This window comes from Castor canadensis, chromosome 7, assembly GCF_047511655.1.
Source record: "Castor canadensis chromosome 7, mCasCan1.hap1v2, whole genome shotgun sequence".
Lineage (NCBI taxonomy): Eukaryota > Metazoa > Chordata > Mammalia > Rodentia > Castoridae > Castor > Castor canadensis.
In genome coordinates this window covers 127,506,734-127,530,923 of record NC_133392.1, presented here as the reverse complement: position 1 = coordinate 127,530,923, position 24,190 = coordinate 127,506,734, and the positions used below count along the sequence as shown (strand labels likewise).

Below are 24,190 nucleotides of genomic sequence, written 5' to 3'. Positions count from 1 at the left end.
AGATGCATGCAGATTTATATATAAAACATGTATGAGAGGATGGTGAAGATCCTGTAAACTTCAGAACCTATGATTCCGAATAAATTAGGCACATTTGCCTTTTCTGAACACCATGAAAAACCCTAGGACTTTTTCAATTGCATATAACAGAAACCTAGCTGGAACTGGCTTAAACAAAAATGGGGGGGGGTGCAATTTGTGCCTCAGGTAGTTGAAAAAACAGGCCACTGAATCCAGGAGCTCAAGCAAAATCTCTAACTATTTATTTTTTTCATTTCTTGGCACCACTTATCTAGTGTTGATATCTGTCTTAGGTGGGCTCTTCCTTGAGTGGCAAAGACGGCCATCAGCCAGCTCCAGACCTACATTCTTCACTGTCACTCTCCTATCCTCACTCCACAGAAGAAGAGGGTGTTCTGTTCAATTTGTTCCAGCAAAAGGTTCTCATTGCCCTACTTGGGTGAAATGCTCATCATTAAACCAATGTCTATGATGACTGCCAGGCCAGAATCTTAATGACTACCCCTGGAATTCCTAGGATGGGTAGGCCCACTTAAACCACATTGACCACAATGGGGAAGGAGCATTCCAAAGGAAAATTGGCACACTACAATCAAAGAAAAGAAGAGGAGTGGTGGAGGGGGAGGTGACACAAACAATGTATACACATGTAAGTAAATGTAAAAACGATAATATAAAAGGAGAGAAAAAAAAGAGGAGACAATTCTAGGCAGGAAAAAAAAAAAAGAAATAGATGTCTACAACAATGGCCATACTCCATTAATTTAGTGAAGGGACAAACTGATCAGTAGAGGAATTCACTAGACAGATTAGACCAAATCACTGACTTGATGGACTCATGTCTGTTGGGCCTCCAAGAAACTACTCAGCACCAGAAAAAAAATGAGATTCTGTTTTTCCACATATCAAATTAGCAAGGATTAAAAGTGCTATGCCATGAGACTGTTACATTTATAACAGGGTGATGGAGTGTAACTGGCACAACCTTTCTGGAAAGCATTTGGGCAATATATATCAAAATCTTAAAAATACTCTCATCCTTTGACCCAGTAATTACACTTCCAAAAAATTTTGTAAGAAATAATCCAAAATATGGACAAATACATATGCACAAAGATTTTTATCATATATATACATATATGTATATATGCACAAAAATTATATATATTATATATGAATGTATATATATATATATATTTTTTTTTTTTTTGAGATGGGGTTTCACGATGTTTCCTAGGCTGGTCTCAAATGCCTGGGCTCAAGTGATTCTCCTGTCTCAGCTTCCTTGTGGTGTGCACCACCATGCCTTGCTCTTCATCATAGCATTCTTTTTTTGTGTGTGGTACTAGGGTTTGAACTCAGGGCCTTGTACTTGCTAGGCAGGTACTCTACCACTTGAGTCACTCTGCCAATCCTTTTTTGTGTTGTGTTCAAGATAGGGTCTTGGGAACTATTTGCCTGGGCAGGCTTTGAATCATAATCCTCCTGATCTCTGCCTCCCCAGTAGCTAGGATTATAGGCATGAGCCATCAATGTCCAGCTCATAGCATTCTTATAATAGCAAAAATAAACAGAAACAATTTATATGTCTAATGATAAAAGCTTAATTAAAAAATGGTCACTACCTATAGTGGGTTATATAAATCATTAAAACATTTTAAAAGAATTTTTAGGAGGAGGTTCAAGTGTTAGAGCACTTGCCTAGCAAGCATGAAGCCCTGAATTCAAACCCCAGTACCAATACCAAAAAAAAAGAATTTTTAAAAGTTGAGACAGGGCTGGTGGAGTGACTCAGGTGGTAGAATGCTTGCCTAGCAAGCATGAAGCCTTGAGTCCAAACCGTAGTACCAAAAAAAAAATGAGGGCTGAGTCGGGGGCTGGTGGCTCACACCTGTAATCCTAGCTACTCAGGAGGCAGAGCTCAGGAGGATCATGATTCAAAGCCAGTCTGGACAAATAGTTCATGAGACCCTGTCTCAAAAAAAAAAAAAAAAAAAAACCACCACAAAAAAGGGCTGGTAGAGTACAAAACTCTGGTATTGAAAATAAAATTGAGATAGTTCTTACAATTTTTTCAATAAGAAAGCAAGATACAAAATTGTATTGTGTAGACAGTACATTAACTATGTAAGAAAACATGTATGTCCAGAAATTTTAAAAGGAAATGCATAAAAATTATAGCATTGTTTATCCCTTAATGAACATTTTGTACATATTTTTTTTCTTTTTGCTTGCTTTTGTTTTCCACAATTAGAAAACATCACTTAGAGGAGGACTGGAATCATGGCTCCAGTAGTAAAGCACTTGCCTAGCAAGCATGAAGTCATTTGGATCTGATGGATGACTTGATGGATGAAAGATGAAGATCAGCAACATTTTGGTTTTAAAACAGAGTCTTACTATGTTGCCCATGCTAGATTGAACTCACAATCCTCCTGCTTTAGCATTCTGGGGTAGCTGGGACTATAGATAAGCACTACCACACCAGTCTAAGGTTAACAACTTTTCTCCAATCAGCCACAGAAAGATAAATTTTTCTTGTAAAAAAAAATTTTTTCTTTAGACAAAAGCCATCACTTCATTACCATTTTTTTTAAGTAAAGTAAAACCTGGAGACAAAACAAATTTGTGTTCAACCCCAATTTGAAAATGAGTGGGCACTGAGCTTTCAACTGCCAGAATAGTACTAGTGCAAAAGGGATGCCTAGGCTGACCAGTGCCAGAGACTGTGGCTGTGGGAGCTGCCTGCAGGAACCCCAGCCTGCCACTTTGGGGACTGTGGACACATACTGTCTATAGGCCCCTTAGATGACAAGGTTTCCTTCACTGTAAGCAATGACTAATGGTCAATGATTACTGGCTGGGAAGACAGGCAGCTTCTAGGACAACACAAAAGGCACTACCTCCAGTAACTTTCTCTATCTCTTTCCCTGACCCCCACAACCCCTCCAGACTGCATTGCTCCCCCGAAAGGAACCTTGGTCTTGGTACTTTTCCTGTCCTCTCAGAGCAAATGTCTCCATTGATGATGCGCAGCTGGTACTGTGAGACAACATCACACACACCCCTTCATCTACCTTTGGCTAGGAATTGAGGGGCAGAATTAATTCCTGAGCCTTAGTTTCCTCAGTTATAAAGTAGAGAAAGTAATCTCAGTTGGACAGATCACTACCCCCAACTTGGATTCTCTTTAGAAACACTCTGACTACCCAATCCTTAGGCTCATATGACATGACTACCACCCAAGAAACTGTGTGGCGACCCACAACAATAAAGGGAGACATACCAGGCACTGCACAGGCATGGTTGCCTCCCCTACCATGGCCTCCCCACCCAGACCTCCAATCAGCCAAAGCCAGGGAACAGCCAACCAGCAGTGACTAATGATAACCCTCCAACTTTGGAGACAGTAGTTGCCAGGTGGGTTTAAAGGACCTCAATCTTTAAGGACCTGTCCACAGGTGTGGTCATAGGCATGTTCAGAACAGTTCAGCAGCTGGGCGCCTGTGGCTCACACCTATAATCCTAGCTACTCAGGAGGCAAAAAGATCAGGAGGATCGAGGTTCAAAGCCAGCCCAGGAAAACAGTTTTCGAGACCCTATCTAGAAAAAAACCTTCACAAAAGAGGGCTGGTGGAATGGCTCAAAGTGTAGGTCCTGAGTTCAAGCCCTAGTACCACAAAAAAAAAAAAAAAAAAAAAAAAAAAAACCTCAGCTTCCTCCTAAATGTGTTACTCTTGCTTCCTGTCTCAGCAAATAGCACCACCTGAGGGCCCTAGCTGGAAACTTCCTGCAAGAGTTTGAACCTTCAAGGCTTGATACCTAATCTGTGACACTATTGGGAGATGGTGAAACATTTAAGAGGTGGGGCCTAGTGGAAGGAAGCTCGGTCATTGGAGTCATGCTTTTGAAGGGGATATTAGGCCCCAACCCTTTCCTCTGTCTCTCTTTGCTTCTGCCAGTCTTTAGGAAAACAGGCCTCCTCTACCACATGTTCCTATCATGTTGTACTGTGCCACCAAAGGCATAAAGCAACAGGACCAAGCCACCATGAATTGAAACCTCTAAAGCCATGAGCCAAAAATAACCTTTCCTTATTTTAAGTTGATTGTCTGAGGTATCTTATTACAGAAACAATGGCCAACTAATTTACCTTCCTCTCACTTATGTATCACATTTAATCCATCACCAAGTCCTGTCACTTCTACCTCTTAAATTCATCCAATCATTATTATTATTATTTGCAGTACTGGGGCTTGAACTCAGGGCCTACACCTTGAGCCACACCACCATCCCTTTTTTTTTGTGATGGGTATTTTTTGAGACAGGGTCTCTCGAACTATTTGCCTGGGCTGGCTTGGAACCACGATCTTCCTGATCTCTGCCTCCTGAGTTGCTAGGATTACAGGCGAGAGCCACAGTGCCCAGCATCCAATTATTTTCATCCTGAGGTCACCACTGAAGTTCCTGCCACTATTCTTCCCTGTGGAACTGCCCCTATAGGTGTGACTGTCTTTACTCTCCTTGCCTCCCATATGGCTACACAGGGAACATGTCTCCTGCTTCTGCTGAAAACTCTACAAAGGCTCTCAGGACAAAAACTAGCCTCAGTAACTTCAAGACCCCACCTTGCCACTATCTGGCCCCTGCTTTCCTTTCTAACCTCATCCCTTTCCACTCCCTGCCTCACACATACCTTATTGTTTCCCCTAAATTCACTGTCCTTTTTTCACTTGTCTGATTTTTCTCATGTTTTTCCCTCTGTAACTATCATCCTTCTCTTCTTCTCTCCCTTTCTTCTTTTTTTTTTGAGACCAATCCCTACTCATGCTTTAAGACTTAGCAGGGCACTGGTGGCTCACACTTATAATCCCAGCTACTTGGGAGGCTGAGATCAAGAGGATTGAGGTTTGAGGTTAGCAGGGGCAAATAGTTTGCAAAAACCCATCTCCAAAATAACCACAGTAAAATAGACTGGAGGTGTGGCTCAAGCAGTAGAGTATCTGCTTTGCAAGCACGAAGTCCTGAGTACAAACCCCAGTCCTACACACACACAAAAAAAAACTTAGCTCAGATTTCTACTCTTCCAAAAGACTTCTTGTTCTTCCATTCTCCATGAATATTCCAAAGCAGGGTAAGTGTTCACATTGCTGCCACTTAGGGAGCACTGTTTCAAACACCACAGATATCTTTTCTTTTTTTTCTTTCTTTCTTTTTGGGGGGACTGGGGTTTGAATTCAGTGATCCTCCCAATCTCAGCCTCCCAAGTTGGTAGGAGATATCTGCACCTGGCTATATTAAATGTTGTTACTGGTTTAATTCTCATTAATCCTGTGCCTAGATATACCCATTATATTTTTTATTTTTCAGATAAGAAAATTCAAAGTAAATTTTCCAAAGCCAAATGACAGGGCTAAAACCCAGATTCATTTAAATTTATCAGTTTTTTGGAGGTTCTGGGTCTGAACTCAGGTGCTCACACTTGCTAGACACTCTACCACTTGAGCCACTCCACCAGCTTTTTTTGTGTGATGGATTTTTTCGAGATAAGGCTGGCTTCGAACCTCAATCCTCCTGATCTCTGCCTCCTGAATACCTAGGATTACAGACCTGAGCCACCGACCCCTGGCTGTGTTGGGTATTTTTGGGATAGGGTCTGGCTTTTATTTTGCCTGTAGTCCTCCTGATCTCTGCCTCCCAAGTAGCTAGGATTACAGGTATAAGCCACCGGTACCAGGCCATTCTTTTTTTTTTTTTTTTTTAAATAAAAGCCACACAGTGAATGAAAATTGTAACACTTTGTGTGTGTGTGTGTGTGTGTGTGTGTGTGTGTGTGTGTGGTGGTATTGGAGTTTAAACTCAGAGCCTCTCACTTGCTAGACAGGCACTCTGCTGCTTAAGCCATGCCTCCAGCCCTACAACACCCATTTAAAAGATGAAGAAACTGAGGTTCAGAGAGTTAACAGTCATACAAAAATCATAATGGCAGAAAGTTAGCAGAGCTGGGATGTGAACTCTAGTCTGTATGATTCTGAAGTCTGGGTCACCAGTGCCTAGCTAATTTTTTTCTTTTATGAAAAGAGCTGTATTGTGTTTTTTCTTTTCTTTTTTTAAATTTAAGAAACAGAGTTTCACTGTTGCACTGCCCTGACTGGCCTCAAATTCCTGGCCTCAAGTGATCCTTCTGCATTAGCCTCCAGAGTAGCTACCACTATAGATGTTCGCTATGGCCCAGCTTGTCCTTTTCTGATTATAAAGATACCAAGAAAAAAGTAAGAAGTACGGCTCTGGTCTGGCATTCACTAAACACTCAATAAATGCATCTCTCCATGCCTACACATACAAGCATTCTTCACACAAACTGCTCACAGTTTCTGCAGTTCGGTTTCCTAAAGCTGGAGATCTTAGGAGCTTTCAGCGCATTCCCTCCTTTCTGCCCCCAGGAGTCTCCCGAGGGATGAGGAGTTGAATTAGCTCTGCCCAAACCACTTCTGTACCGATACCAGAAAAGCGAGGCAAGAGCCGCTGTCAGACTTGGGGCAGCCTCCCGGAGACCCAGAGATTCCCACATCCTTCACCCCATCCGCCCTAAACCTTCAAATCTCTCTACCAAAACCTCATTCGCTGACCTCGAAACCGGGGTCCCACCAGCTCAAGGTACCCGCCACCCCCCTGGACTATTATTTGGGCTCTTGGTGGCTCGGAAGGGTCTTCCAGACCTCCTCCCCACCTGGCTCCCTCCTCACAGTGAATTACAGCACTGTCACTGGACTCCCACCTTCAGTTCCACCCCCAAACCAGACCCCCGCCGCGGAATACATAGCGGGGAAGGCACCCCCCACCCCCATCCCGGGCCCTGGAGCCTTTAGGTCCCAGCCAAGAGGCACTTCCAGCCGGGCACTGGCGCCGGGCGTGCGTTGCTTTATGGAAAGACCGGCTGAGACTAAATCCGGAGCGGATTTGCATCACAGCAGCACTGGGAAGGCTCCAAATTTAAGAACGCCTTCATCCCTCCCAGGCCCAGAGGAGGAGGCAGTGACCTGGAGGGGAACAAGGGAGGAAGCTGCTGAAGGAAGGGTGGAGAGGTGCACACTAGCCTTGAAATCTCCTCCTCCTCTTCCCGCCCCGCCCCCCCACCCCGAGCCAGAACCCAAGTTGGGACTGGGTGCTCCCGGAGGAAGATAGCAGCAGAGGTAGTCATGTGTATGTATGTGTGTTAAATTAAAGGGAAATGCCTGGCTGGGGGCTTTGCTCAAGTGGTAGAGCCACTACCTAGTAAGCGCAAGACCCTGAGTTCAAATCTCAGGGGGAAAAATTGCCAGCTCAGGAGATGGGGAGAGTACAGCAAGCAGCCCCCATCTCTACTGTTAAGAATCATCCAGCTGTAGTCTCCTCGGGTCCCCCTGCCAGCTACCTCTAAAGCCCTCACAACCCTCGGGTCTGCATCTAGGTGACCACTACATGCTCACAAAGCACAAGCAGTCCCAGTCACAAATCATGGCCCTGGCTGTCCTATTAGGAAAGTCCTTCCTTCCTTTGTATCACCTAAAATTTTCCCAGTTCTTTGAGCCTAGCTTAAAAACTACCTATGAATCTTTGGTACCCTTGCCCCCTAAGCTCCCAGTATACAAAATCTGAACTTCTCTTTTAGCCATGACATCTTCCTTGGTGTTCCTACTGTGTATATTCTCTGTTAGTTGCAAGCTCTTGAGAACAAAAATTCAACTCTGTCCTCAGTACCAAGGGAAGTGCCTAGAATATGTTGGACACAGCAGTGGCTGCTGTGTGATCTTTGACAAGTCCTGTTCCCTCTCTGGATCTCAGACTCCTCCCTCACCCTTGCAGTAAAAGATCTAGATGTGATGACCCTCAGGACTGCTTTGAGCCCCAGCCCCGTGAGAAAGTGAATTCCAGGATCTCCAGCTTCCTTGATGACCCAACCTTGGGCAGGGGTGAGGAATATATCTGAAATCCTTTTACCTTGTTTGGACCAGTTAACAAAGGGAATTGTGCAAAATTGCTGGGAACCTCAAAGCAGCTGATCTACTGTCAACATACCATGATGCTGTCCCAAGGGGAAAGTCCCATTACCCCAGGCTCCTGAAAGCTGGCAACCAGCACCAGCTGGGGGAGGGGGAAACTAACTCATTACAGACAGAAAATGAAGAAGCCCCCATTTACAGCCCTCTGCCCTCCAATGCATACACAGTATCTTTAGGGGCAGTGATAGCAGCCTCACAAACCCTGAAGACCAGCTCAGGTCCTCAGTGTTCTCCACTATGACTTCCTCATGTTCAACCCAGCGCAGTAGTCTCCAACCTGGGTGAACAGTACCGAGTTCCCAAAAGAAGGAGTCTCAGTTCAGGTTTTTCCACAGCACAAGAAACTGTAAGCCCTTATTGCACAGTATCTTGAATAGAACTCACCACCTCTCAGGACTGACCATATAGACCACTCCTCCTGAAACTCCCATCCATGGGCTCCCATTTTACCTACTGAAGCCACATAGAATACTAATCTGAAAATACAACCCTCAGGTTTGGAAAAACAGACCAAGTTGCAGCTCCAGTTCTGTTCCTCCCTAGCTGGATAATCTTAGGTATATTATTTACCCTCTCTGAGCTTCAGTTCATGATTTATATGAGCAATGAGGGCTGGGGTGTTTGCTCAGTGCATGCTTAGCATGTCTAAGAAGAGCCTTGGGTTCAATCTCAAGCACCAAAAAAAAAAAAAAAAAGAAAAAAATCATACACAGAGTGGTGGTAGTTGTGGGCATTTTATAAGATTTATGAAAACATCCATCATTGACATTGATATATGATAAATTTAGGATAAGCATTGTTTCTATTTCCTATTCCTTGTATTCTCCCCAGAAGCTGCATAACACTTTCTCTGAAAGCTGGGTATGGAGATATATGAGGCTAGAACTTCTCTGGACAAAACCAAGGTAACAGAATACTAAAAGCTGCCCTTAGGACCCAATTATAGATTTATAGATTATAAAGAAGGCTTGAGGACCAGAGGGGAGACAGGGTTTGCCAAAGGTCATACATCAGGTATAAGTAGGTAGAAAAGCAGGCAAGCAAGAAGAGGGAGGCAACTGGGGGTGTGAGTAGAGTTCAGAGCAGAGGTAGAACTGAATCCACAGACAGGCAGCTAGCTGAGCAAGCGGACCTTCAGTTGACATTGTTCCATTTCCCATGCCCAGCAGGGCCTGGCATTTGCCTCTCTTTGGATCTGTTCCTTCTGGGTTTCTGAGTTTGCAGTAGTTTCCCAGAAATTCTAGGTAAACATCTCTGTTGTTTGCAGAGTAACCAGCCCTATATATCAGGCAAGCATCCCTGAACAAATTATTTTGCCTTAATGTTGGTTCTTCTCACCCTCCTCCCGCTTTTTTTTGTCAATGCTGTGGTTTTGAACCCAGGAGCTCATGCTTGCTAGGCAAGTGCTCTACCCTAAGCCCCAGGTTGGCTCCTTCTTTTATAGATGCCTGGGCTCCTCTAGGCACCACCCCAGACAGTTGCCCTCAACAAGATCCCCTCTCAATGCCTTTTGGGGGTTCTGAACTCCTCTGCCTGGGGTGGGTTTTGTGTAGCATGTAATTCTGGGCTGAGCATCTTTGAATAATCTGCTCCTCACAGACACCCCAAGAAAAGCCTGAAGTATGTTTGGTACCTAGCTTCCCAAAAAAGATAGACATGGGTTATTGCCTTCCAATGTGATGAGTCCCACTAATCTTTGAAAATGTCCTTGGCTGATATTAACCTCAATTATGAGGAAGCTAAAGATATTAGGGCTGGTATAGGTACTTAATGATTCTTCTATTCTTTCTTTCTTTTTGAGACTGAGTCTATGTTCCCATGGCTAATCTCTTAACTCATGAGCTCAAATGTCATCAGATGGAGGGTTTCTACACAAAATCCAGGTACTTGAGATCAACATGTGAAAGCATTTATTTCAAGGTATCTCACAACAAGGAGTTACATAAAGTGGAAGTTTTAGCAAGGATTTATTTTAGTTTTGCAGGATAAAGTAGGGAGAAGTGGGGAAAAATGGGAGAAACATTTCATACCCACCATACAGGAAATGGGAGTAAAGACTCAAAATAGTGGTCCTTATCTGTAGTCTTTATATTTTGTGCTGGGAGAATATACATGATCATGCCTTCTAGCAACTGACAATAGATCTGGGTACCCAAAATGGATGCTGTTTATTATTTTAAAACATAGAGGTGTGATCTAGGCCTACCCAAAACACATGAACAATAGGTGAGTTTTAGGACTTCCTTTTGCAAAACATGCTTCCATTTTTCTGTCTCTCTACTCCATTAAGGAGCCTTGTGGCTTAACATCTTAAAGAGGAAGGCAGATGCAGATAGCCCTCTATGTCTCTCCCTATTCTTGTAACTTTAACATCTAAAAGGAGGTGGTAGAAGGGAACTAACTGTTCCTAGCTTTTTTAGTTTCTACTTCCTGATTCTAATTTCTGAGTCTGGGGCTTTTAATATTTATTAAAAATAATATAAATTCCCTGTCTCCTCATCTATCTTTCCTGCCTCAAAGTGACCTTGCTGTCTCAGCCTCCCAAGTTCTGGGACTACAGTTGTGTGCCACCATGCCTGACTATGATTTCTTAGGTTATGTTTTGTTCATTTTTGTAGTTTCAATCTACTCCACCTGTCACCCAGATTCATCCTCAGGAACCAGGAATGTGTCCTAATGGACAAAGTCTGTCGTCTGGGTTACTACAGGTTGATTATTTCACCCTGCACTCAAGTGTCTCTGGCTCTCTGACTCCCCTCTGAGTTCATGTGTGATCGCCTTTGTGCATCCCCAGTAGGAAATCTAACTTAGGCATCTACCTGAAGGTAGGGACTTCATTATTTGACTTCTCAAGGCTTCCAATTTAAGGATACTCTAACTTAGTGATTTGGGATTTGATGATGCTACCAGTCTGGATTCCTAAATTTCTGAAACTCAAGATTTTACCATGCTAGAATTTTGTAATGCTAAGTTTCCACTACTCCATCACTTTAGAATTTCATGACTTTTTTTTATTGTGATTAATGAATTTTGTTGTTGACATGGTGACAACAGACAGCACTCACTTGATCTGGGTTTTTGTGTTTGTTTTCTAGAAGTTCTAAGTATCAGCTTTGGGCTCTTTTCTCTGGGTTTGCCAAAGCAAAGGAAGTTGTCTAGGTAGGAGAGGGACTTCCACTTTTCCTGGGCTTACAGGAGAGTACATCCTAGGCCCCAGTACTTGATCTACCCCACTTCCCTCAAGCCCCCCATTTGAGTTTGAATGTCTGAAGATAGCAGGAAAATCTGGTTCCTGTCTTCCAGGGGGAATCAAGTTTAATACCGACTGGCCTGGCCAGATGGGCAGCACAGCACAGGAGGGAGAGTTAAGCACGGGGCAAGGAGCCAGTGAAGGAGACATGGAGATTCCCTAGGGAGCCCTGTAGCCTTCCCCAGAGGTGAAGAAGGAACAGAGGCCGGAAGTGGGGGTGTGGGTGAGGGCACCGTTAGTAAGGGTGGGGTGACCGGGGATTGCATTGTGGGGTTGGAGCTGGGTTTCCGGTCATTGACTCATTAGTGACAAGGGTCCTCCAGTCTGGCGCCCTAGGTGGGTGTTTGGTTTGGCCCTTACCTTTTCACTATATGTTCCCGTGCCTGAGTCAGACTCCCAGAAAAACCTAGGGGACAGAGCTGGGGAACCTCATCTCCCAGAGCCCCTTCCTGATCAAGGCCAAGAAAAGGTCCAGGACTTTCCAAGGATCACACTGGAGCTTAGGATAGAACAGGGACTGGAACTCTGGGATCCTGCTTCAGCCCAGAGTTGTTCTTCTTACACTTCAAAGGGTCCCACAATTACAAAACATGCCCCCATACAGTTTAAGAAACTCAGGGCTAGAGGATTTGGCCCGCTCCAGGCCACCTCCCAGGAGTAGTCTGGACCCCTCCTCCAGCCCTTCAGTTTATTGCCTAAGCTGCCAAACCTGATTTTCCAGTGGCTGCCTGAGGCTGACTGAAGCAGAAAGCCCTCCCTTTGACATGGACCCCTTAGGCCACCATAATCCCTGTTACCTCCTGATTCCCTGGCCTAGGCTGTGCCTCCCCGCACTTGTGCCAGCTGTTCCAGTGTGCTACAATTTTTTCCTCTACCTGCGCTGCTCACCCCCAGCACTGTAAGGTGTGGTTCAGTGCTGCTCCTCTCTGGGCCTGTTTTCTCATCTGTAGATGGGAGCAGTGGCCTGCTTCTCACTGACTGACTAGTGGGGTTCACAGACAAAAGGGATATGAATAGCAGGGGGCCACCATTTGTGGTGGGTTGGGGCGGTGTTGGGAGCACAGGCTGGGGTGTGAGAAGGAAAGGTTGTTTGTAGAAATCTGGAGGTATGGTTGCTGGGGTGAACGCTGCAAGGTAAAGGGGTATGCTCTCTGATTTTCTTACATTACCTCATGGACAGAAGATGGAAGAGCAGAGAGACAGAAAACATCATCCCAGACTAAGTTCCCCTTGCTACCAGTGTTCAGAGCCATGACTTAATGAAGTGCCTCTGTGATGTGTTTAGTGTCTGGCTCCCACTGGGTGGTAACCTTCAAGGGGAAGAACTCCCATCAGCTTGCTCACCAATCTATCTCCAGAACTTAGCACCTCCCTGGCACACAGCAAGCAGTACTGACTGAAACACAGCTGCACCCTAGGGGCTGGAGACCAGCCAGGTCTGCTCACCTAGCTCAGGCCCCTGCTCCAGGCTGCCCCATGGCTCAAGCCTCTTCTTCTGGCCTGGGAGCCCAGTGTTCTCAGCCTCCAGGGAATTCTGGCAAGATGGGAGAGAGTGAGCTGCACCCAGTTATCCAAGAGGCCACCTAAACTGTGGTGGTGGGTACCTCGGGCTGCTGCTGTCTCTGAGAGCCTGGGAGGGGGAGGAGAATAAGGAAACCTGGAGAGGGAGGGGTAGTGGAGGAACAGTCATTGCAGATGGAGCTAAAAATAGCTGGAAGAGATGATGTCATCAAGTTCCCTCAGCTAAGCACCCCCCTCATACACACACATACATCGACACACACACTCTCAAAGACACATACGCACACACACATACACACACTCATATTGGGGAGGGAGGCTTCTGGGTCCAGGGCTGCAGGGGCAGGGAAATCTGGTGAGTGTGTCTGCATATGTGTGTGTGTGTGTGTGTGTGTGTGTGTGTCTGGGTTTTCCTAAGTGTGATTGCATGTGTCTGTGTCTATATGCTTTTGTACTTGTGTCTGGGTACATGCATGTTTATACTATGTGTGTTCATTTGAAGGCATGTGGATGTATTGTTACATGTAACTGTTGGGGGGTCTATGTGCATTCCTATCTATATCATATGCCTGCATGGGTGTGTGTGTTATATTGTGTGTCTATGAGTCCACTTACATTTTCATTTCTGCATTTGCTTGTGGACTGTGTTATATGCCTTTATAAGTTTAGTTCCCTTTGTGAGGCCTGGGCATCACCCCACCACCTTCCAGCTCTGACTGATGTTCAGTCATCCCTTCCCACATCCTAAGGAGTCCCACACTGTCTAGGCACAGGTATTTCAGTGAATTCTCTGCCTTACCCCTCCCTTCAGTGTTCCAGTCTCTGGTAAGCCTTGGAATGGATGGATTTTTTTCCTCATAGCCAGCAAAGGACATTAGCCAGTCTTCTTAAATCCCCCTTCTTAAATCCCAGGGTGGGTAGGCCACCAAAGGTATCAGCGTCCACTTCCACCCCCAACCTTCAGGGACATTGGGATGTACATTAACCCATGTACAAAGAAACACATTAGAATCAGAGACCCTCAAAGACTCAACCTCATGGAGACACACCCTACAGAAACCCAGTCATACCTGATGACATGTGTGACACACACTCAGAAATCCAAATGGAAAATCCCCAGGCCAGAGAGCTCAGCACCCTTCTCCCTTTCTGGGCTCAAACTCAGTCTTGTCCCACCCCCAAGTGCCCAGCTTAGCTGCCAGTTCCGGAAAGCACTGACCTCAGAGGATGGCTGGGGGCTGAAGGTGATATGTCCTGCTCCTACACTAACCTTTCTGCACCCTCTCCTCCAGGCTGCCCCTATCCCCCTCTTGACCTTCATTCTTCTTGGCAGAGCCAATGTGATGCCTTCTCTGGTGTGCCTGTACCCTTACAAACACTCCTTGACACAGCCAGCCACAGAAGCACATTCAATCACAAAGACACAGATCAGTCACATGTGCCTTATACCTTGATTCACACATACACACTGAGACCACACACTAGCAGACACACCTACACAGTCATCAATACAGGCATACAGTGGTCCACCTCATACTGGAGCACTCATGGGGTTCTGTCTTTCATCCTATCCCCCTCTCTGATCTGTGCCTTCCTATATCTCCTCAGATATCTATGGAAACCCTTCTCCTTGTGCCAAAGGGAGTGTATGGCAGGAGAGCGCTCTGCCTCATTGGGTAGATCAAGAGCTAAGGCCCAAAGATATGTGTGTGAGGCTGACCTTGTCCTGTCCTCTAACTGTGATCCCTGCTGCTGTCACTGAAGCCTGTCCCTAGGAACATTCAGCTCTAACCCTACCCTCACAACATGCACAGTTGGCTGGAAACCTCTCCGAACGCAGTAAGACAGTTTGAGCAGAATGATTGTATTTGTTGTTTACCACCCATGGCCCCTTGTAGCAGCAGGTCCAAAGCAAGCCAAGCTTCTGGGCATTTCTAGAGGATCAGAAAGCCCCTGGGTTGACAGAGGTGTCTGAGAACTAAGGAAGAGAAAGGAGAAGGAAGGGTGTGAGAAAATAAGCATTTCTGGAAGCTCCACTGCCCCTTAGATTCACTGTCTCCCCAAGCCTTCTGCTTCTGATCATCTACCCTCCATTAAGGCTCTTTGCATTTGGTGAGAGCTGCCTTCAAGATCTCACTATTCCTTTGGCGTGATATTTCACAATTTGTCCCTTAAGAGTGCTTAAACAGAATAGGTGGAAACTTCATTGGCTTTGATTTTCAAACCTCCACCCTCCATCCCCCCACTCCCCCACTAACCTCGAGGTGAGAGGATCCACACACTTGTGGTGGCAGTGTGGGTGTTGCTGATGTTTGTGGCTATGGTGGTAAGATTGGTGGCAGATGGGCCTTGGGGTTTCTGCCGGTATGTTCTGCGGCTACGCTTGAACATCTTGGGAAACCGGGGCCGGGGCCAGCCCATACCTGGTCTGCGGTATGGGGAGTTCATGCCCCGGGGCCGAGGGGCACGGACAAGCCGAGAGGGCCCCATGAGCACAGGGAGCTGCTGTACTGTGCCTAAGGTGTGCTGCTGGACAGGGCAGCTGAGGCCTCTATGACATATGGTGTCTGCCTAAGGGTAGTACTCTTTATTACAGATCTCCACCCACCATGGGTCAGGCTCCCTCACAGTCTTCTCCTTTGTGTCCAGCCCAAGAGCCCCTTGGGGAAAGAAACTCTATATAGGGGGGAAAATCACTCAATTTTGTTCACTCATCTGCTTTAACAATATTAACAGTGTTTATTGAGTACTTTCTGTATGCTGAGCACTGTGCCTAGTATTTTACAAGCATGATCTCATCTAATCTCACCACAATCCAACAAGGAAATTCTATTATTATCCCTATTTATATAAGTCAATTCTCATTATTCCTAATAGTCATGTTCTACAAAGTGGCCACAAACATTAATTAATGAACACTTACTCTTAGGGGAAATACACAAGTTCTGGTGACTCTCTACTTACAATATTTTTACTCACTGATAGTATATAACCTGGCTTTATGTGTGGAGACACCTTGCGTTGAGGCCTTGACATTGAACCATGGCCAACAGCACTATAACTTGTGCCTGAATCAAGTTTATACAATACATGCATTTCCTTTGAGGCACATCACAGTCTTGTGCTTAGGAACACTATGTAGTACTTTAGCACTACAACTAGGAGCCATGTAAGCCAGCAAAATCACACACACACACACACACACACACACCCCACAAAAATGTGAAAAAGCATGGCAGTAAAGACTGCCAAAAAAACATTTGTTTATGAGAGCTGAAACAAAAAGACAGAGAGTGTCCCCCTTGTCAACAGATCTTAGCTGGAAATGTGTGGTGGGCAACTTACAATTTTTACCTCTATGCATGAATTTTTACCTCTCCCCATAAATGACTGAAAAAGTGCCATAAGTCTCATGCAGTAGAGTGCCTGTTTTGCAGGAACAACGCCCTGAGTTCAAATCCCATTACACACACACACACAAAAAAAAAAACTGAAAAGCTGCCACAAGTATTGGGTATTGGTTTGGGGATGAGTAAGTGAATTTACAGATACAGAATCCATGAATAAGGATCGACTATATAAAGAAACTGAGATTCAGTGAGGTAAAGGCAAGTGGGGGTGCAACTCCATAATGACCAAGGTCTGAAGCCCAGAGAGTTTATCTTTTGCTCTTCTGTGTTCGTTCATTCATTCATTCATTCAGGATGTTCACTAGCAGCTTTGAATGTGCTGGGCACCAAGGACATACATGAATGTGACCTGGTTCTATTTCTTCCTGAGAAGAGAAAGGCATGCAGATAACCAGGGTGAGGTGCCAACCCTGGGTTCATCCCCTTTCTTACTGGAGACAGGAGAGTAAATGACTTTGGTGTGCATTGCACTGAATCAAGGGACTTTAGACTTGCTCTTTCTGCCTCCACACCTTAGCCTTTTCTCTCTTTTCCTCCTACCCCTTTCATAGCCTCCACCTTTTGTCCTGTAGGAACCCACTAAGAGACTGCGGGGCCCTTAGCACTACCCAGGCAGGCCTCACCATGCCTCCCCAGCTTCTCGGTCTTAGACTTTGACCTTGCTTCCATCTAACTTTAGCCACTACATCTACAAGCTTCCTTGTTCCTGCTCCTCCTCTTCCTCAGGTCTAGGACCAAAGCCTCTTCCCTTGCTCTTTATGAAAGTCAGCCCCTCCTGCCTCCTTGGAGACTCTGTCAATGTAGACAGTAGACTTGGTGGTTAAGACAATAGACTGACAGGTTGAATCCTAGCTCTACCACTTACAAGGCATATGATTGTGGCAAGCACTTAACCTTTATGTACCTCCATTTTCCCATATTTAAAATGGGGTTAAAAAGAAAGTCTATTTAAAAAGATTGTTGTGGAGAATAAAAAACAATATAGTCAATGCATTTAAACCATGCTCTGTATTATTAATATAGTCTGATATATAAAAATAAATTAGATATAAATATATATGTAGATATACATATATATATATATATATATATATATATATATATATATATATATAGTCTGAATTTGTGGGCTCAAGTGATCCTCCTGCCTCAGCCTCTAGAGTAGTTGGGACTACAGCCATGCACACTGTACCTAGCTTATAGTTTGTAATATTATTATCCCCTCTCTCTTGTCTCTTCAGCTGGCTCCTCTCACATAAAAATAACAAATTTAAAAACCAAATTCCTCAGGGTAGGGGATATAGCTCAGTGGTAGAGCACTTGCCTAGCATGTGAGAGGCCCAGGGCTCAATTCTCAGCACCACACACACACAACATCCCCCATCCTCTTGCATCCCATGGCCCCTCACAGTGGCTCTCTTCCTTCTGACTTTGCTATGTGCTCATTCCTTTTTGTCCCAGAGCAGGGAGAAAAATCTCATTTAAAAACCACATAATGATTCTGTTGTACAGACCCGGAAACACAGGCTTAAAAACAAGTCTAGGAAATGCCCTCAGGGACACGCAACTAAGGAATGACAGAACCAGAAGTCCAGCACCTGTTCTGAATGACTGGAATGCCAGGACTTTCCCAGCACCTCTCTGTCAGGAGTGGTGGAGTGAGAAGTGGGAGAGGCAGCCCCCCAGAAGGACTGATGACGATGGGGATTATAGAATCTTGGGAGGGGTGACTCTTTTGTGGGGCCATCATGCCACCTGCTGGCAGAAAGGGAAGCCATGTGCACAGAGTGCTAGAAGACAGGAGAGGAAAAGAAGAAAAAAGTGTGCAGTGGGAAGAGAGAGAAGGAAATATGAAGGAAAAATAAAGAAGGGGATTTTGAAGTTTTGTGGAGTAGGAACCATTTGCTATTCAGAGGAGAGAGCAGATGCTGCCAAGCCGTGCCATGGTCATTTCCTTGAACGGGTGTGCTGTGTGAGCCCACATGCACATTCAGGAGCACCAGTAGGTGGTTCTATAGGAGACTGTGTGATTGATATGTGGGCATATGGATGGCAGCCTGGGTAGATGTGTGTGTACATCAGTTGTGCAGGAATGTACAACAGATACAGGGTACGAAGCATATGTGCACTATCATGTGGAAGGTACAGAGAAGTTCTGGAGGACCATTTTGCCCCACCCCTGAGTTTCATCCCCTTCATGAGATCAAGAGAGGTGTGGCCCATGGGTGGCCTCTTTAGGCGGAGGCCTGCTGTTGTTGTGGTGGTGAGGACCTATCTCCAGGCAGTAGGGGGCAGTAGGGGCAAGGGGAGGTTGATTGGTCATGGGTGGGGCCAGTGGGCAGGCAGGCAGAAGAAGGCTTTAAAGCGCCTGCCCCACCTGTAGGTGAGCAGTGGTGTGTGAGAGCCAGCCCGTCCTGCCAGTGACTGGCAGCTTCCTAGAGCTGTTTTGTCCCTTCTGGAACCTCAGCAGATTCCTCTCAGAATTCGCTGCCAAGAGCCCTGAACAGGTGATGACATAGGATAGAGATTATCCTATGAAGCATTATCAATCTAGAAACAGGTTTGGGGAGCTGAAAGGGTCTGGAGTTGGTCTGGGGAGGGGGCCCAGGACAAAAAGTTGTCAGGAAAGGGCATGGAGTGATCTGCAGTGTGGGAGTCAGGCTTGAGGTGCCTGTATAGGAACCTCAAGTGTTAGGATCTCAGACTGTCGGCTACCTATAGAAGGCCTGGGTAGTGTATACACAGGTATAGGTATCAGGATGGAAACAGGAAAAGTCCTGAGGTGTTAAAATCCAGGTGCAGGGGAGGCTTGGTGAGATATGGGTTCAGGATGCTGGAATCTTATGTGTCAGGATCCAGAAGAGAGGGCTAGCCTAGGTAGGGTGGGGTGCACAAGACCCTAACTCACACTTGTCCCTTCCAGGAGCCACCATGCAGTGTTTCCGCTTCCTTAAGACCATGATGACCCTCTTCAACATGCTCATCTTTGTAAGTACAGAGCTATGTGCCTTTGGGGGTCCCTACAGGAGCAGATCACAATCTCAACAGAGCCCAATCTGTACCCAGACTCTGCCCTGCAAATTTCCTGTTAGGAGTAGGATGCAGAAATCTTCCCAAATGCTGATTCCTGGTCCCAGTAGTAGCCAGGCTGCTACTACACACAGGGATGTGTGTAAAGAAGGGGTGGAGAAGCTTTAGGGCATCCCCTTCCAGGAAACTTCAGTCCAGACTTAGGGCAGGGCAGTACTAGGCTAGGAGGAGGGATTCTCCTCTTTTTATAGGCAGTTGAGATTCATAGAGGGGAAGGGGTTTGCGTAAATTTACCTAGCACAGAAGACAATTCAGTGGCCTCTGTGTGAGGGGGAGTTGAAAGGTGAAAGAACCCATGTCTCCTTAGAACAAAGGTTTTGTGTCAAGAGGCCCTTTTTTATTCGACAAACATTCCCATTGATTAAGACTCTATGCTAGGTGCTAGGGTAGCAGGTGAGCAAGGTCATTCTCCGCCCTCCAGGATCTCAGGTCCAGTAAGCCAGATAGGCAGATAATTGCAAAATGATATGTCTGGATTTAGTACAGGGGCTAAGGGAGCCCAGTGGAGAGGTTGAAGTCAGCCTAATAGAAGAATACTTCCTGGAGGAAGTAGCTGAAGCTGGGAATTTGCATTGGGTTGGGGAACTATAAAGGCCCAGAGGTAATGAAACTTGATATTGTTTAGAAAACCAGGAACAGATTGCATAGAGTATGTTTGAGAAGCTGAGTAAATGAGGCGTAAACCTGGAGATGTAGTGGAGATAAGGAGAAATGAACAAAGGAAACAAAGGACAAAACCCTAGGATGGTGACTGAGGGATAGAAAAAGCAACAAGAGACAGAGGTCTTAGAAATGATGACCATATCTCTGGCATGAGCAATGCAGGGGGTGGGAAGGGGATGTTTTACAGGCAGCTGAGTACCCAGTAGAGGTGCAGCTCATATTAGAGCTGGTGGTGGATATTTGAAAGCCATGTTCCCTTAGATGGCCGATGAAGCCACAGGGATGTGATAGCACTCAGGGAAAGTGAACTCTGGGAAACTTAGATTATTAGGGATACACACAGAAAAACAGTTACCATGAAGGAGAAAGAAGGAAAACAAAGAGAGCCAGTTATCAGAGAGGTCAAGGAGATAAGGCCCATGAAGTGATCACTGGATCACTACAGCGGGTTAGAGTGAGTAAAAGGGGAGGAAGTGGAGACTTGAGGTGTAGACTGGTTTGGAGAAAATGGGTTAGACTCTGAGACTCCAATGTCGTCTGTACTTTGGGCCTCTTTGGTTGCCAGGAACTAGCTTTCATTCATATACCTGTGGAAAGCAATAGAATTCCAGGAATTTGGATAGCAGGGCCTCTGGCCTGAGGGCGTTAAAGGCAAATCCGGTTTGGTTTCTGGCCTCTGTTGCCCAGGCTTTGCCAGGCTGGGCAAAGTCAAGTAGGAAGGCTGCAGGCTCCTTGAAATTTGACCCTGCAGGCTAGAAGCCCAGCTCTGTCTTTAGGCAAATATGCCTGAGATCCAGCCACAATCTATCTTCCCCCTTATTTCTGACCCTAGTCAGCTGAAAAGTGGAAACTGGACACCAAGTTGGTGTCAGGCTGATTCATCCACCAAAGCCCTGGGTATTCAAGGCTTTACTAGGAGCTGTTGGAATTGGGCAGGACTAGCCCTAGTCAGAGCCTCAGGATCCTCTCTGAGGATTAGAGTCGAGCCAGCATCTTTAAAAGAAGTTGTGACTCTTCCTCTCTAGTGCCTTAGTTTTCACTTGTGAGGCAAAGAGGTCTAGGTGGATAAAGAGCAGGCCTGGCAGCTGATCCCAGAGGGGAGCCAAAATGAACCTCAAGGTGATTAACCTTTTCTACCTCCGCCCTCTTCAAGGTTGGGAGCAGGTGTAAGCCTCAGCCCCGCCTCTGTTACCAAGGTGACTGTTGAGCCTGCTAACACTACCACCCCCCTCTTTCCACCTATCAGAGGACAGAGGTGTTCTAAGCACCCATATTCCAGAAAGCAAATGAGCTATGTGACAGGACCCTGGCAACAGTAAGGAAAAGTCTTGTCCCTCTCCCCACCATGTGGATATTTCTGGAACTCTTGATCTCATTTTTATCTGCTCAGGTGTGCAGCCTGGTGCTAGTTATGAGCGTTCCAGTTCCCATCTTTCTGGCTCTAGATGCTATTTCCTTCCCTGTATGATAGGTTATCATATTCCCTAGCCAATAAAGGGGAAAGTTTCTCAACTCCCATCCTCTTGACTCAACTGTGTGATAGGGAACTACTTTCCAGGACTTTTTCAAAGCCTATCTGACTTTTCTGTCCCCAGCTGTGTGGTGCAGCCCTGTTGGCTGTGGGCATCTGGGTGTCGATCGATGGGTCATCTTTCCTGAAGATCTTTGGGCCGCTGTCATCCAGTGCCATGCAGTTTGTCAACGTGGGCTACTTCCTCATCGCGGCTGGTGCTGTGCTCTTTGTTCTTGGTTTCCTGGGCTGCTACGGTGCTCATTCTGAGAATAAGTGTGCACTCATGATGGTGTGTCAGACCCTGCTCCACAGGCCCATTACCAAGGGTCCCCTCACTCTGACAGAAGTCCCTGGGGATCCCCAAACCCTATTTTTGGCTCCAGGGGTCTCACCATAGGGGATCCCTGCCTCATTTCTATGGGGGGGGGCCATGGATTAGGGCAAGGAGAGCATAAGGGAGTGTCTCCCTAAAACATATTCCCTGCTCCCCACTCAGTTCTTCCTCATACTTCTCCTCATCTTCATTGCTGAGATTGCAGCTGCTGTGGTTGCTTTGGTGTATACCACAATGGTGAGGCACTGGGATGGGGCAAGGGAGGAAGACTGGGCAAAGTCCGGGGAAGGATGGGCTATGGCCTATAAATGGCCACCTTCCCTACCAGCTCCTAAACACTGGCCGGTCCCACCCAGGCTGAGCAATTCCTGGCCTTGCTGATAGTGCCCGCCATCAAGAAAGACTATGGATACCAAAATGACTTCACTCAAGTGTGGAACTCCACCATGGAAGGGGTAAGATGGGTTGTGGGGATTTTAGGGTAGAGAGAAAAAAAGAAAGGCCCCACCACCCACTCACCCCACCTTGTCTCTAGCTCAAGTGCTGTGGCTTCAACAACTACACGGATTTTGAGGGTTCGCGCTACTTTGAAAAGAATCAAGTTGTTCCTCCATTCTGTTGTATCAACCCTGCTAACCACACAGCCGAGGAACCTTGCACCATACAGAAGGCCCAAGACATGGATGTACAGGTATGGACTGACATGGAAGGGTGGGAATTGCTTTAATGGCCTCTGGTTGCAAATGGGGATGGGAAGTATGTTCCAATGACAAATGCTCTCTCCCCTCCTCCAAGGGTTGCTTCAAACAGCTTCTGCATGACATCCGAACCAATGCAATCACTGTGGGTGGTGTAGCAGCTGGAATTGGGGGCCTGGAGGTAAGCCAATGAATAGGTTGGGGTTGGAGTATCAATCTCCACCAGAACTGGGCTGCTTGATCCATCTCTGAGGCCTCTCTGGAAGAAACAGACTGTTTTCTTTTTTGGTGCTGGGGATTGAACTCAGGACCTTGTACATGCTAAGCACTGATCTACCACTGAACTACACTCAGCTTCATGTAGGCTGTCTGGAGGTGTAGGGAACCAATTTTTGGTCATCCCAATCATGTCCCTTCATCTTTCCCTGTTCCTCACCCAACAGTTGGCTGCCATGATTGTATCCATGTATCTCTACTGCAATCTGAAATAAGCCTGCTCTGCCTCCGTCATTGCTGCTGCCACATGGAAACTGCAAAGAGGCACCCTGGTACTGCCAAATAGCAGTGATCAGGGTGGGGATGAAATCTAAGTGTCACTTGGGCTGAAGTAGACCTGCCTGTGCTACTCTGGACTTGGGGCTAAACCCCTTTAGGTTGTGTGTCCTTCTATTGGGGGGTTGGGAACCACCTGTTCCAGAGCTTCTTAGGCAGTCAGTTTTTCTGCCCACTCCCCGTCTGTTCCTTCAACCCTTGACTCTCCCTGAGGCTAAGGGGTGCCCTTAATCCCAGCTCTACTGGGGGATGAGAGAAAGGTACTTTATAGCTCAACAGAGCCACAGGATAGATGTTAGAAGGCATTTCAGAATTTATAAATCAATTAAAATGTTTCTATTTGGATTCTTTGTATATACTTGGGGAGTGGGGTCAAGCTTGATTCCCATAGGGCTGATGACTCAGAGGAAGGAAAGGAAGTAGAGTAAGGGTTTGGGTTCCAGGTATGGGAGGGAGCCTAAGGTATGGGAGGGAACCTAAGAGACATGACCAAGAAAGCACTAAGGAAGTGGGAGCTGGGCCAGTCTACCATCATTTAACATGGAAGGACTTTGGCCTGAAACTTCTCCTCCTGGATGGGGTTAGTGGACTGGAAGCTATGAAAATAACAAGCTTTTGCCCAAGTTGGGAGGACCAGAATTATTATCAAGGCAATGAGAAAGTCACTCAGGCTTTGGGAAGCCCTCCCAAACCTAAGTGTTCAGGTTGTCTACCCTCCAACTTAGGCAAAGCCCCACATGTACTGCTGCTTTGAGGATCTCAGAAAGAATTTCATTTATTCTTTGGTGCTGGCCTATCCAGTACTCTAAAGACTAAATATTTATTTAGTTTTAACCAACCCCTCTCTCCAGATAAAGAAACTGGGGCTTAGAAAGATAAAGTAACTTCACTTCGGTGAAGAGCTGAGCCTGGATTTGGAGCAAGACTGACTCCTGAACCTGGTTAAGTCCTGGTTGATTTACTACTTAAAGGAAGATCTGACTAGAATGTCCCTGATAAAGACTTCAATGTTGCCGAACCATTAAGGAGGAAAGCTTATTGTCACAGGAGGACATAGTGTCTACCACTTAGCAAAGCCTAGTCTCACTAGTCTTCC

General features: G+C 46.0%; 3 protein-coding genes across 5 annotated transcripts in view; 1 reads left to right on the top strand and 2 right to left on the bottom strand.

Moving 5' to 3' along the window:
* Pik3r3 (phosphoinositide-3-kinase regulatory subunit 3) overlaps window positions 1-12,888 on the bottom strand; it is a 128,433-nt gene extending 115,545 nt beyond the window's left edge. Inside the window, exon 1 of one of the 2 annotated variants that reach the window (XM_074080253.1) lies at window positions 12,760-12,888. The gene's annotated coding sequence lies outside the window, so the exon portion shown is untranslated. The remainder of the gene's footprint in view (window positions 1-12,759) is intronic. The other variant, XM_020157645.2, reaches the window with a different exon arrangement.
* A 1,880-nt stretch (window positions 12,889-14,768) lies between these two features.
* On the bottom strand, window positions 14,769-15,324 carry P3r3urf (PIK3R3 upstream open reading frame). The gene is made up of 2 exons (XM_074080254.1): window positions 15,093-15,324; window positions 14,769-14,812 (listed from the first exon to the last, which is right to left on the bottom strand). Exons 1-2 carry the CDS (start codon window positions 15,322-15,324, stop codon window positions 14,769-14,771), a joined length of 276 nt encoding a protein of 91 aa, XP_073936355.1.
* Window positions 15,325-18,595: 3,271 nt separating this feature from the next.
* On the top strand, window positions 18,596-23,439 carry Tspan1 (tetraspanin 1). 2 transcript variants are annotated; one of them, XM_020157620.2, is made up of 8 exons: window positions 18,596-18,751; window positions 19,168-19,232; window positions 21,593-21,799; window positions 22,007-22,081; window positions 22,201-22,299; window positions 22,380-22,535; window positions 22,640-22,723; window positions 22,986-23,439. In XM_020157620.2, the coding sequence occupies exons 2-8, from the start codon at window positions 19,176-19,178 to the stop codon at window positions 23,031-23,033; spliced, it is 726 nt and encodes a 241-aa protein (XP_020013209.1). In that variant the 5' UTR covers window positions 18,596-18,751; window positions 19,168-19,175; the 3' UTR covers window positions 23,034-23,439. The 2 variants fall into 2 exon arrangements, with proteins under 2 accessions (XP_020013209.1, XP_073936348.1); XM_074080247.1 differs by lacking the exon at window positions 22,007-22,081.
* The last annotated feature ends 751 nt before the right edge of the window (window positions 23,440-24,190 follow it).